Consider the following 14560-nt stretch of genomic DNA (forward strand, 5'->3'; position numbering starts at 1 on the left):
ATGTCGTAATTTACTGCACATGATGTCAGACTGCTATGATTACTAACTGATGTTTGAAATTCCTGTGTTTTGTGCTCAAGGAAAACTCTACTTCTAAATTACAGAAGAAAAGTCTTGCACTTCTTCACAAAATATTCTGGAAGTGTTTTATTCCCCCTCCCCATAATAAAATACAAATCAGATATGTTATTGTACATTCCCTAACACTGACTTTTGATGTATTAGAATTAGCTGATGAATGCAATTTACTGCCCTGGTAAATCAGCATCTTAAATTTGCATAGTTAGTATGGTTAAGCTCACCAAACCTATACTTCAGTATCACTGTTCCTTGTGTCCCTTTAGAACATAAATTTTACAATATGACTACAGGGTGCCTGGGTGGCTCAGTAGGTTAAGCGTCTGCCAGTCAGTTAAGCGTTTTGATCCCAGAGTCCCAGGATCCAGTCCTGCATCATGCTCCCTGCTCAGCGGGGAGTCAGCTTCTCCCTCTGCCCTTCACCCAACTTGTGCTCTCTCTCAATCTCTCTAATAAATAAATAAAATCTTTTTAAAAAGTAAAAAAAAATAAGAGTACAGATAAAAACAATTTTTCAAAATGTATAACACTAGAAACCTACCTTAAGGATACACAAAAGCTTGTCGAGAATAAAGATAAAGACACAAAAATATATTACACTGCAGCACTGTTTAATACCATGAGAAAAAGAAAGAGGGAGAAACCAGATAAGGAATCCATCAACAGATAACCAGGTTAATTATGGTAAATCCACAGAGTGGAATTTTGCACAGCCACTAAAAGAAAATGAGCTATCTGTGTATGCTGATACAAAAACCTCTCCTCAGCCTCCAGAATAGTTTAATGAATGAAAAAGAGCAGAACAGAATCATGTGTACATGATGTGAGCCCTCCTTCCGAGATGGAAACTCAACACTGTTAACGGAGTTTACCACTGGAAAAAAGGACGGTAGGAAGTAGACAAGAGATGTTCACTTCTCCTTTTTTTAATCTTTCTATATTGCCTGAATTTCTCACTAGATTTTTTTTGGTTTTATTGTTTTAAATTACTGGGTATGTGGTCAAAGGAGACATGAACCCTTTTTTATTCATCTGTTTACCTGTCTATATTGCTTACAAATAAGTATTATTCATTAAAGTTTTTCTTTAATGAATAATGAACAAAGAACGCTAATGAGCCAATTAATTCCAAAACTAGTGATAAAGGGAAATATTTAATTCTTCCTCTCTTATACAAACTGTACCACTAGATAACCAAAGAAGTAAAGAAAAATCTTCTCTTCAGAGAAGTATTCTAGCTAGTAAATAAAAAAGAATTATGTAATTAAATTATCATCATTTTTGGGACCACTCATGAATAAATGAATGCATACTGGCATCGGTCAACGGGAAAAAACATGACAAAAAGAGAAAACAAGCAAACATTTTATACCTCCTGATGGAAAACTATACCACCCACTTATAAAATGTTCTTGAGGAAAAAAACCTGAATCTGATCAAGTTTCTCTAGCTCCAACTACCAATTTACAGGAAAGAGAGGAATATGTTAAAAGATGCAGCAGGGATATAATAAGCAAATCCGGAAAGTGGAAAACTTGTAGGATAAACAACACTTTCTACCAAAAATAAGTTGCAAAGGAAAAGTGAGGAAAGCCCTGAGCTCAGGGTCTTCCAACACTACTGGCACTCAGGGACACACAGTCCTTCCTCATAGGGGCTGTGCTGTGTAGGATGTTTATGAGACCCCCACCCTCTAACTACTAACTACTAGCAACACCCCGCCACCCCAAAAATGTTTCTAGACATTGCCAAGCATCTTCTGGGGCGGGGAGATGAAATCCATCCAGTTAAGAACTACTGCTACAGTTTATGAGACTTACAAGACATATGAACCAATCACAACGTGTGGACTGTATTTGGATCTTGATTCAAACAGATAGTATAAAAACTTATGACATTCCTGAGACAACTGGAAATTTGAACAATGACTATTTCATGATATTAAGGAACTGGCAATTACTTTTAGCTGTGATAATGCTATTTCTTCTAAAAGAGGCCTTACAGATATATTTGCTGAAACATGCACAAATATAATGATATTGTCACAAATTTGCTTCAAAATAACTAAATGCGGGGGCGCCTGGCTGGCTTGGTCAACAGAGCATGCAACACTTGACCTCAGGTTTTAAGTTCAACCCCACACTGACTGTAGAGATTCCTTAAAAAATTAAAAATCTGAAAAAAAAAAAAAAACAACTAAATCCAAGGGAAGGAGGACGGTTAGCTGAAACAAGACTGCTCATGAACTGATATTCACTGAACTGGAGGGATGGTTAACATGGGAGTACATTATACTATTCTGTCTACTTCTGTATGTTTGAAATTTTCTCTAAAAAAAAAAATTAAAATTAAAGTCAAAACCATCATGGTAGCTGGCAGCATTCAGCTGAAAGACAAACCAACCCAATCTAAACCATTCTTACTAACATTCAACTGATTTCCACTAACCTTCCCATGAACACCTGTTCCTATACACACTCAGAGGCAGTCAAGCTAATCCATTAAAAAAAGAATCCTTGTCTTTTTATAAGACAAATTAAAAGAAATGAACTCCCAGGATACCTTAAACCTCAGGGTTTCATAAAACACAGATTAGAAAATCCTGCTTTAGAGAAATTCCTGGATCATTAATGCTTTAAAGATTCCTATCATATATCATATATATATGATTCATATACCATATATATATTACTTGCTTAGTGTTTATTTGTTCCTCTATGTCAGTTCTATTTGTCAATTTTTTATACTAAAAACAACCAAAAGCAATGGTATTTTATTCATTTAAAATTTTATTCGAGAGAGAAAGAGCACAAGTTGGGGGGGCACAGGGAGGGAAGGGGGGCAGACAGAGAGAGAGTAGCAGATTCCCCACTGAGCCCAACTTGGGGCTTGATCCTGTGAACTGAAACGGCTTAAATGCTGAGCCACCCAGGCTTCCCAGGCAGTAGCATTTTAAAATCTAGAATCTAAACTCTAAATCTATACAGAATAACATTTTTAAACTTAGGTACAAAGCATCACCAGAATACAACTTAAGTATCCAATGGTGAAGCATGTAGTGAAAAATATTTTTACATGAGGCTGTCTTCACAGCAGCTAATAATAAAACACTTAAAAATATGTTATATGTACATTAACAGATGTAAGGGGGGAAAGCATATGGTTCTCTTCATAGGTGCTGAAGAAGTCTTTTGACGAAGTCAACATCCATTCATGATAAAAACACTAAAAGATTTAAAAGAGACTTTTTTTAAAAAAACATTTATTTATTTGTCAGAGAGAGAGAAAGAGCACAAGCCGGGGGCGGGGGGGGGGGGGGTGTTGGCAGGCAGAGGGAGAAGCAGGCTCCCTGCTGAGTAGAGGGACTGATGTGAGACTCCATCCCAGGACCCTAGGATCATGACCTGAGCCCAAGGCTGGCACTTAGCAGACGGAGCCACCCAGACGTCCCCAAAGCGACTTTCTTAATAAGATAAATTATGCCTAAAGTTAGTACCCAATTTAACAAGAAAATAGAGGCATTTCTACTAAAATCAAGAACGAAGAAAGGATATCCACAATCTCCACCACTATTTAACACTATAAGGAATAAAAGCCTGTGCAATTAGGTAAGAAAATTCATTTTGAGGTGAATAGGTAAAGAAGCAGAAAAGCTCTATTTGCATTTGACAGGAACCTCTAGTGAACTGATGATACAATGAACTCTAAAAATTCTTCTGGTAAGGGGTGCCTGGGTGGCTCATTGGGTTAAGCCTCTGCCTTTGGCTCAGGTCATGATCTCAGGGTCCTGGGATAGAGCCCTGTGATCAAGCCCTGTGTCGGGATCTCTGCTCAGCGGGGAGCCTGCATCTCCCCCCTCTCTGCCTACTTGTGATCTCTCTCTCTGTCAAATAAATAAATAAAATCTTTTTTAAATTTTTAAAAATTCTTTTGGTAAAAATAGCAGGAAATAAAAGTAACATTCAAAAGTCAAATCTTGGTGCATCTGGGTGGCTTAAGTGGTTGAGCATCTGCCTTTGGCTCAGGTCATGATCCCAGGGTCCTGGGATCAAGCCCATATCAGGCTCCCTGCTCAGCAAGGGAGTCTGCTTCTCCCTCTCTGCTATCCCTCCCCCTGCTCATGTTCTCTCTCGCTCTTGTTCTTTCTCAAATAAAATCTTAAAAATAAAAGTCAAATATGCATATATATAACCGATAATCAATGAGCAAGCAAATGGTAGAGAAAATCTTATTTATAATAGTAACAAAGAAAACAATATATAGGAATAAACTATAAAAATAATCTATAGAAAAAATGTAAACATATCTGAAAGTCACATAAGTAGACTTAAATAAAGAAACATCCCTGTTCTTGGATGGAAGACTCAACATCACAAAAAAGTCAATTTTCCCTAAGTTAATTTGGAAATTGAATGTAAAATGAATAAAATACCAACAAGCCTTTAAAAAAGTTTTTATTTTAATTCCAGTTAGTCAACATACAATATTATACTTGTTTCGGGGATACAATATAGTAATTCAACACTTCCACACATCACCCTGTGCTCACAGGGACAAGTGCCCTCCCTAATCCCCATCATCTCTTTCAACCATATCCCTCTGGTAACCATCAGATTGTTCTCTATAATTAAGAATCTGTTTCTTGCTCTGAAAAATCGAAAAGCTTTAAAAAAAATTTATTTACTTACTTCAGAGAGAGTGTGCAAACATGAGAGTTGGGGGAGGGTGAGAGGGTAAGGGAGAAGGAGAGACTCTCAAGCCGACTCCCTGCTGAGCTCAGGGACACACCCAGGGCTCAATCCCACAACCCTGAGGTCAAGACCTAAACCAGACTCCATCCAGGACGCTGAGATCCTGACCTGAGCCAAACCAAGAGTCTGGAAGGTCAACAAGCTGAACCACCCAGGTGTCCCTAAGTATAAGCTTTTTAATAAACAGTGCTGGCACAGTTGGGAAATTTTATTTAGAAAAACTTACTTATTTAGAAAAAAATAAAATTATATCTCTATTTTTTACCATATACACAAATTATTTCCAAATGGATTAGGGATCTAAATGTAAAACAAACAAACGAACAAACAAAAAACAGAACCATACAAGGTCTAAAAGAAAATACAGGTAAAAATCCTCTAAAGAGGATTTCTCTACCTTGGAGCAGAGAAAAACTTGCTAATCATGTCTTAAAACCCAGAGCCAATAAAAGACTGATAAATAGGACTACATAAATATTTTTAAATTTGCATGGCAAAAAAAATCACCATAGACAAAACGAAAAAGAAAACCAACAAACGTGGAGAGACTATTTATATGTCACAAAAGCCTAATAGCCCTACTCTTTAAAAAAGACACAGTCAGAAAAAGCTATAAACAGATCTTTTCCCCCAAAAAAAGAAGAAAAAGAAGAAAGAATATGGCTTTCAATAAATGAAATGTTGTTCAAACTCATTTGTAATTAAAGAAATGCAGATTTTAAAAGATACAATTTTTCACCAATTGGATTGGCAAAGACTAAAAAATATGAAACTACAGTCTGATAACAAAAATGTGGGGAACAATGCACATTCATACCCTGTTGGTGGGAATGCAAATTGGTCCAACCATTCTTAAGGGAAATCTGGTGATTGTAACAAAACATCTGCACTTACCTTTTGACCAAGTAATCCCACTTCTAGTAATCTAACCTGAATATACCTCCAACAATATGAAAATACATATACACAAAGTTCTACTTTGTTTGTAACTCTCTGTAATTGCAAAATATTATAAACAACCTAAAATGCCCATGCACAAGAGAATGAATAAAACAGGGACCATCCCCGTGATGGAGTGCTATGCAGCTATTCAAAAGAATAAGGGGGACGCCTGGGTGGCTCAGTTGGTCCAGCGGCTGCCTTCGGCTTAGGTCATGATCCCAGCGTCCTGGGACTGAGTGCCGCATCGGGCTCCTTGCTCAGCAGGGAGCCTGCTTCTCCCTCTGCCTCTGCTGCCACTCTGCCTGCCTGTGCTCGCTCTCTCTCTCTCTCTGACAAATAAATAAATAAATAAAATCTTTAAAAAAAAGAAAGAAAGAAAGAAAGAAAAAGGAAGAGCCCCGTGAGCTGACACAGAACGAATTCCAGTATATATTATTAAGTGGGGAAAAAGCAGAGCATTTATCATAAGCTACCCTTTGTGTTAAGGAAATACACATAAGAAAATATATATTCATCTGCCCATTTGTGGGAAAAGAAACAAAAATTCCACATGAGATAAACCAGAAAATAAAGAGAGGTGGGTGGAAAAGGGATGGAAAGACACCGGAGAGATGGAGAGGGCGTGACACTTATGACTATACCTTTTCACATACCTCTAACTTCTTAGAACCCTGGTATTATTTTACATACTCAAAATATAAACCAATAATTAAAACCACCCAGGATGTGGGAGGAATCAAAAATGCAACACGAACAGTAACAAACCCAACTATATTATAAATAAATGACATGACATGATAAACTGGGGGAGAAAAGAACAGAACCTAAGTTAAGTGTGGAAAACAGGGGCTGACAAAATGTTATAGGTACCTGGAAATTATAGGCTAGATATTATAGACAGACAGTAGCTATTATAAGGCTAAAGATATTATAGATATAAAGCTAAGAACGAAAAAATGACAAATACTGTAATTTAGTCAGTAAATTTATTACAAGGGTATGGGTTAGCAATTCTAGAACCACTTTACATATAAACAAAGATGAGAAAAAACATAACTATACCCTGGATAATGGGAGCTGGATTTCTCAGTGCTGGACAAAAAAGTCACAGGGAAAGGGGGAAAGCTAAAATGAACCCAGTGATATCGGATTAGAATCAAAGTTATCATTATAAAAACTCAGAGGTTTTAAAAGCTACAGGTAGACAGCACAAATACAGATGTGTGTGCCTATCAGTTTCCTGGCTCTGTCCCCTGTGAAGGCCTACAGCAATGAACACCCTCCTGCCAGCCCTCGGTTTCTAAAAACCATTCTTCAATACAAACACCTGCGAAAATCATCCAGGTTACCAGTAAATCACACTATAATTAATGGGAAAAATTAGTGTTAGTATTAGTGGAAAAGCAAGCAAAAGAGCACTATGTTAATAAAATGTCACTTCCAAAAAGAATCAGAAACTTAGTAGCAGCTGCAGGATCAACACCGTCCAACTGTTCCAAAGCTGTACACTTTATGGTGGAGTCTGAAGCCCCAAACCAACCCAAGTTTCGCCCAACAATCAAATTCCTCTGCACCTGTTCCATTTTTCTTGAGCCCCCACTTCAGATCATCAAATATAAAGGCATTTCTTCCCCTTGGATATTCAGTAAACTCAATTTCACACCTAAGAATACAGGATATGAGAGCATACCACACAGAAATCTGCCCCAAACTTAGAGTTTAAGAAAAAAAAAAAAAAAAGCTTGATGAGAGAACTATCTGTCACTGCCTCCACGCAGCCCAAGATGAGACTCCCACATCAAAACAGATTTTGTTCAAACAGCAAGATCGAGTATATATATTCACTTTTATAAGTGACACACAGGAAAAGAATGCTCATATGTTTTCTTATGATAAACTGTCAGTAAAAAAGAAACTGAGAAGTTCTCTGTTTCTCTTACTGGAAGATATATGTTCACCTAGTAAGTTTATGTCATAACACTAAAAGCAATTTCATCATTACAGGGAAATGTATACAGAACCAATTTTAAAAATAATTTTTATCCCTAATTTAAAAAATAAAAATACACTCCAGTAAGAAACCATTATAACAAAGATGAAAACAGAGTTAAATTATGGAACTTCTCAAATATTTTATAAACTGTTCCCAAAGCAGTTATGATCATTTTTAACATATTCACACTAAAGACAATTTAATAAAGAACAAAAACAAAGGTACAATGGTTCTAGATGTATCTCTTCAGAACCCTGTGGCATCTCTTCCACCTATGCCCCCTCACACCCCAGGATAAAGACAGACAAGGAGGAAAGAAACCCAGTACCATCTACTTACTGGTCAAGAGAGTGAGCTCAGGAGTCAAACCCACTTGATTTCAGATCAGCTAGCTCTATGACCTTCTAGCTTTGTGACCCTGGACAAGCTACTGACCTTTCTAACCCTCAGATCCCATCTGTAAAATAAGAATAATAATAGCACTTATCCAATAAGGTTAAGAAACAAAAGTTGAGAAACAGATGAGCTAGATGAGTTAATGAATACATCTAACACAATCAGAACAGCGTCACACGTGGTAGAAAACATTCAGTAAGTGCGTGAATTCCAGGACTCAGACGGTATACCTGAGAAATTGCTACCCAAAAGCACTACTCTGGATAAAATTCTTCTACTCTCACAAACGAAGCTCTTCACTCATTCAAGCTTCAGGAATTAAAGTTAATATGACATCTGAAAATTACCAAAACTGACTCCAACTTTTAAAATCCTCTCTCACCTGGATGACTGCAATAGCCCTCTTCCTGGTCAGCCTGTCACCTTTGCCTCCCTCCAGTCTAATCTCCAAGTAGCAGCTAGAGTGAACCTTGTAAAAGGTTAAGTCAAATTCTTTACTCCTCTACTCAAAATACACCATTTTCCCTGAGTAAAATCCAACATATCTTGTATTCAAATGTGTCCTTGTCAAGGCCTTCCATAATCTTGCCACATGAAAGTGGCCTTATACTATCCCCAGGCCTTTCTTTCCTCCTAACTCAATTTCCTTTTCTTGTGTCATCTACATTTATCTATCTTCCCCCACTAGAATATAAGTTACAAGAGAGCAAGGACTGTTTTGTTCGGGGCTATATTCCTAGCACCAAGAACAGCGCCACGCACACTGCAAACTCTGGGTGGAAGCCAAGATCCTACCTAACAATAAACACAAGAGGCAATCCCATTAAAAACAGGACAAGAAACAAAATCACGAAATATCACATGTCAGCTACCAAACCGGTAATTTTTTTTTTTAATTATTTATTTGACAGAGAGAGAGAGAGAGCACAAGTAGGCAGAGAGGCAGGCAGAGGGGGGGGGGGAAGCAGGCTCCCCGTGGAGCAGAGAGCCTGATGTAGGGCTCCATCCCAGGACCCTGAGATCATGACCCCAGCCGAAGGCAGAGGCTTAACCCACTGAGCCACCAAGGTGCCCCCAAACTGGTAAATTATTAATTTTTTAAACTCTGAAGTACACTTCAGCCATTACAATAGTTTTTTAAAAATCCCCAATGCACATCCACCTCAGTGAGTTTTTGTATCTGCGTACATTATGTAACCACCACCCAAGATCAAGATATAGAACATTTCCTGAACTTCAGAAGCTCCCTTGACTGGGCCTCCTCTTGGCAAATACCCCGCAGAGGTAAGGACCAGTCTAACTTCTCTCACCCAATTAGATCTGTACTTGAACTTCATATAAGCAGACTCAAATGGTATTCGCTGTTGTGCCTGGCTTCTTTTATCAAACCTTGTATCTGTGATACCTGCCCATGCTGCTGCATGTATCGGTCACGCATTCTTTTCTTAATGAATATTAACTGATCCACAATTTATCCAGTCTACTGCTGATGACATTTAGGTTGCTCTAGTTTGGGGAGGATATGAACAGCACTGCTGTGAACAGTTTTAGGTATGTCTTTTGGTGGAAATATTATCTGCAGACTGGCAAAGTGTTTGATTGGTTTTTGGGGGGAGAGTTTAATAATACCTTAGACTGGGGATGATGCAGAGAACTAGAAGCGGACACTACTGGTGAGAGTATAAAGTAGGATAACCTTTCCAGAGGACAATCTGGCAACAGGCACCAGAAGGCTGGAAATATCTGAGCCCTGAGACCAATAATTCTACTTCAAGGAAATTTCTTCTTGAGTACCTACAAGTGCCAGATCTTCTAAATGTTTTACATGTATTAATTCATGTTATTTATTCTAAGGAAATATTAGAAATGTTCACAATGGTTTAGAAGTTAGGTTAACAGTGAAATGCAGGAAATGCATAAAATGTATGCATTTACCTTAAGTGTTAAAGTAGTGGTAAGTCCTAGAAGACATAGGTACTTTCATATTCTTAACACTTTTCTGTACTTCCCATTTTTTTCTATATTAATTTTGTCAATCAAAGAGAATATATGACTAAAAACACTAGCAAACAAAGGTTTTTACATTCAAATGTGGAGACAAAAGGCATTATAACACAATTTAATTAGGGCAGTGATACAGTTTTGTAGAGGATGATAATAAGAGTACTACGGAAATCGGGGTGCCCAGGTGGCTCAGTCATTAATTAATTCGGCTCAGGTCATGATGCCAGGATCCTGGAATCAAGCCCCGCATTGGGCTCCCTGGTTGGCAGAAGCCTGCTTCTCCCTCTCCCCCTCCCCCTGCTTGTGTTCCCTCTCTGGCTGTGTCTCTCTCTGTCAAATAAATAAATAAAATCTTAAAAAAAAAAAAAAAAGAGTACAAAGGAAAGACCTCAAGCCTAGAGATTAGGGGGTGGGATATTATCAGGAAAGATCTCCATTGTCTTACTTCCACCTAGAGCCCAGAGAGGAAGAACTCCCTGTCTAGGTTGGAAGGAACCTTCCCAGGAAAATCCTGTTAATTCCTCGGCTCACTGTCCTTAACAGATCAATTACACACTGTACCTTGGCAAGTGTTCTTCTCCCCTCCCACTTAGAAAAGAGCCTTAGGGAGACTGACGGATAGGAATTCCTGAACACCAAAAATTCAATAGCCAACAGCCTCAAACCTGGAGGCAGCGGGTCCCCTTCACTCTGCGGCCTGGCTGAAAAGCATCAAGGAAGAGCCCCTCCTTCCCTGTCAGGTTAAATGAAGGCAAAAACTTTTCAGACTTCCAGATGTCAAAAACTCCAGAGATAGAGTAAACTCAAATTTATACCAATATTCACTGACTCGAGTTTAAAAAAATTCTTGTACTTGAAGTAATAAAACCATCAAGAAATTATGCCGTAATGGTAATTCTCTCTCGCAGAGCTCCTATTCCCCCCTCCCTCCTCTGCAGAAGGACCACCCCGGAAATCCCAACGGAAAGCAAGCGAGCGTGGAGATTAAAACTATACCTTGATGGTACCGTAAGCATTACTTTCTCTAAAGCTATCCAAATTACTCATACTTCATTAAGAAATTTGATAAGAAGATACTGCTTTTGCATGAGAGGGCATTATTACTAAATTTTCTAACTTTTGACATCTGAACAACATTAAATTCTCAAGAACTGCTGGTCAAAAAAACACGTACCTCGGGCCGTTGCACCGATATGAAGTCACACAAATCTACGTGATAAAGTAGAGCAGACTTGCTTTGGCCTCACTCTCCCTCCTTCATATATGCCCTTTTTATTTTCCCTTCAAACTTCTTCTGTTTTCTAATTTATACTTCAATGTATTACCAAACTTTCCATAAACTACCTGCAGTTTTTCACGGTCACAGTGTTAAATTACCTAAATTAAGGTAAATAAAATCTAGTCTAAAATTTATGAACATATCTACATTGAACCACTGAACAAGCCTCTTATGCAGCTAAAACTGTTCTTTGAAAAAAAGAGTATTTACATAATCACCAGAGATTCTGGTTTTATTCTATATGTAACCTAGATTTTTGGATAATCTACTCCGGTTTCGTAGGATATATTATGGGAACAGAGGATATAGAAATAGAACTGGCAAGATTTGGTACGTTCAAATTTCAGTTTTACATGTAATCAAAATACAGGGGGAAAAATCTATTTGGAGTAATAAAAAAGAACTTTAGATAATTTATTCTTAATTACGTGTAGCAAAGTTCTAATAATATTCCCCAAGCATAGACCAGACTGTGAAAAATTACCTGATACACAAAATTAAGACGCCGTCTCTCTTTCACAGTGGCAATTTTTGGGTGTTTTTTTTTCCGCTACTGTTGCTGTCAGAATTGTGCAGGCTGATTAAATAAAACTACTTGAAGATTAAGTAAAACTAAATGTACCGAGCACTGAACACTGAAAAGAACGCTGTAACCTAAGTGGTTTTCTCTCCCAGGGCCAGTAGAGGGAGACTAAGACATCTGGCCTGGTCGTGCAGTGTTTCTGTAAAATTGGGGAGGGGGGAGCGGAGGCTGTATTTAAATGTCCTGCTGTCAATCAAAGGACACTTCCTACAATCACAGTCACCATATCTGCTATTAGCCATGAGCGTACTCTCGCCAAGATACAACACCAAACGGTGCTCGCGTAACCTGCTTCACCTAAAGGTGACCGCAAGCTTTGCCACAACACCCAAATAAGGACTTTGGGAGCCCAACCCCAACTAGTTTCTTTGTTTAAATGCCTGCGAATCCCTCCCACGCCGGAGTCAAGAGGCTGTGGCGCCGCCCTTTATTAGCCTCACACTTTGATTACAAAACACACGAGTCGACGGCTCGGCGGCGGAGGCGGCCCGAGCTCTCACAAACGTCAAATCCGAAACGCAGGCGCCTGCGGAGGCACAGGGCGACACTCGCCGCCCCCGCCACCCGCCCCAAAGTGCCCACCGGCCGGCGAAAGTTCGCCCGCACCGGGGCCCCCAGCTGCGAAACCCCGGCCGTGCGATGTCGCCGGCCCCTCGAGCGACGGGAAATTTCACTCTTTGTAAAGTTTGAGCTGCGGCGCGGGGGCGACGCGGGGGGTTGGGGACCGGAGGCTGTCCCCCGGGGCCCCGCTGTCCACGCCACCCGCTCCACCCCCCGCCAGGACAGGGTGTGCTGGGGTGGTAGGTGGGAGGCACGATCCGAGCCGACCTGTCGGCCTGCCCGGGACCCCCGGCCCCAAACTTCCGACTGGCATCTTTTAAGTCCCCGAGAGTGCCTCATCTGTTGCTCTGTTTACTCCTCGGAGCCCCGCCGGGCTGGCGCTGCCCACGCCCCCGTCCCAGTGCCCCGCGGCCGAGGAAGTTTGATAAAGACCGGGGAAGGGGGCGCGACGGGGACCGCGGGGGGGGAGGGGTGATGGCAATTTCTGGAGACCCAGAGCCGGGACGAGCCGGTCGCCGCCCGGAAGGAAGGCGCTGCGGCCGGCCGCGTAGGGCGGCCGGCCGAGCGGCGACTCCGGGCCGGAGCCCCGGGCGGGCGGGGCGGCGGCCAGGCTGCGGGCGCGGCGAGGGGCGGCGGGCCGGGCCGGCGCTCCGCCCGCCGCCTCCGCCGGCGCCTGCCCCGGCCGCGTCCCCTCGCCCAGGTCTCCCCCTGCCAACTTCTCGGCCGGCCCCCTTTGTTCCCGTTTGTTGTGGCGACTCTTCTCCCGGCCGGGCGATCGCACAAGCCCCCCTCTGTCCTCCCGGCGCCCGGGGAGCTCGGGGCCCCGCGCGCCCCGCTGCCCGGGCCGGGGGTTCGGTGCCGGGGCCCCTCCGCGCCTGGCGCGGCGCGGCGGCCAGGCGGAGGGGGTCGCGGGCGGCCGGCGCGGCGGCGGCGGTTGGCCCGTGGCCGGCGACGGCGGCGGCGGCGGGGCTGGAGGGGGTTTATTTACCTGCCGTGGAACCAGTCCTTGCAGATATCGCACTCGATCATGAAGCGGTTCACGTCGTACGGCTGCCGGCACACACAGTACACCGGCGGGGGCGGCGGAGGCGCTGAGGCCCGGCCCGGAGCCGCCACCGACACGGCTGCCGCGGCGGCTCCAGCTGCTGCTCCCGCGGCCACCGCCGCCGCCGCTCCGGCCATCTTTAAAAAACACACACACGCTCGCTCGCTGCTCCGCTCGCCGACTGGAGCGAGCGCAGCCGCCAGCCAGCGCCGCCTCCTGCAGCAGCCGGAGCAGCAGCCGCGGCGGCGGCGGCGGCGGCGGCGGCGGCGCCTCAGTGCGCGCGCGCGAGGTCGCGGCCGGGGCCGGGGGGCGGGCGGCGGCGCGCGCACGACGCGCGAGGCCCCGGCCCGGCTCCTTCCGGCGCTCCGCGCGGGGCCGTGTGTCTCGCGCACGTCGTCCCGCCGCCGGCGCGCGCGCCCAGCTCCCCTCGCGTCGCTCGGGCGGAGGGACCGGCTGAAGGGCACGCGGGGCGGGGGAGGCGGAGGGAGGCAGAGGCTCCCTGAGGACACGCGCGGCGGCGCCGGGAACGCGGCCCCAGGAGAAGGACGGCGGGAGCGTGCGAAGAACCGGCTTCGGCGTTTCTGAGTGAAAGCTGAAGCCGGGGAAGTTCCTGAGCGGTGAAGAGCGCCGCTCGCTGCGTCTGTGCCCGAACAGGGGAAACCGAGAAGTTAGAGCCCAGCCGGGGCCGCCTCCCGACGACGGGAGAAGCCGGAGGCAGTCAGCAGCCGCCCCGCGACCTCCGTGGGCCCGAGCCGAGGGTTCACAGCCCGCCGAGCCGGCTGCGCCCTGCCGAGGTGCAGGTCTGAGACTTCGGAAAACGTCCCACCTCAGTTCCCCCCGACTGGCTAGGGAGTTCGTGCGGATGGAGCCGCTGATAGGTGAAGGAGCTGGTTCCCGAGGGGAATTCCTTCACGTCTGCGAGCTGAGA

At 43.5% G+C, this 14560-nt stretch overlaps 1 protein-coding gene across 1 annotated transcript in view; it reads right to left on the reverse strand.

Annotated features, from left to right (window-relative positions):
* Nucleotides 1-13878, reverse strand: part of KDM7A (lysine demethylase 7A) — an 83111-nt gene extending 69233 nt beyond the window's left edge. Inside the window, exon 1 of the mRNA XM_047694525.1 lies at nt 13576-13878. Coding sequence (XP_047550481.1) covers nt 13576-13769 — 194 coding nt within the window. The 5' untranslated portion in view covers nt 13770-13878. The remainder of the gene's footprint in view (nt 1-13575) is intronic.
* Between the last annotated feature and the right edge of the window lie 682 nt (nt 13879-14560).

This window comes from Lutra lutra, chromosome 11 (genome assembly GCF_902655055.1).
Source record: "Lutra lutra chromosome 11, mLutLut1.2, whole genome shotgun sequence".
Classification (NCBI taxonomy): domain Eukaryota; kingdom Metazoa; phylum Chordata; class Mammalia; order Carnivora; family Mustelidae; genus Lutra; species Lutra lutra.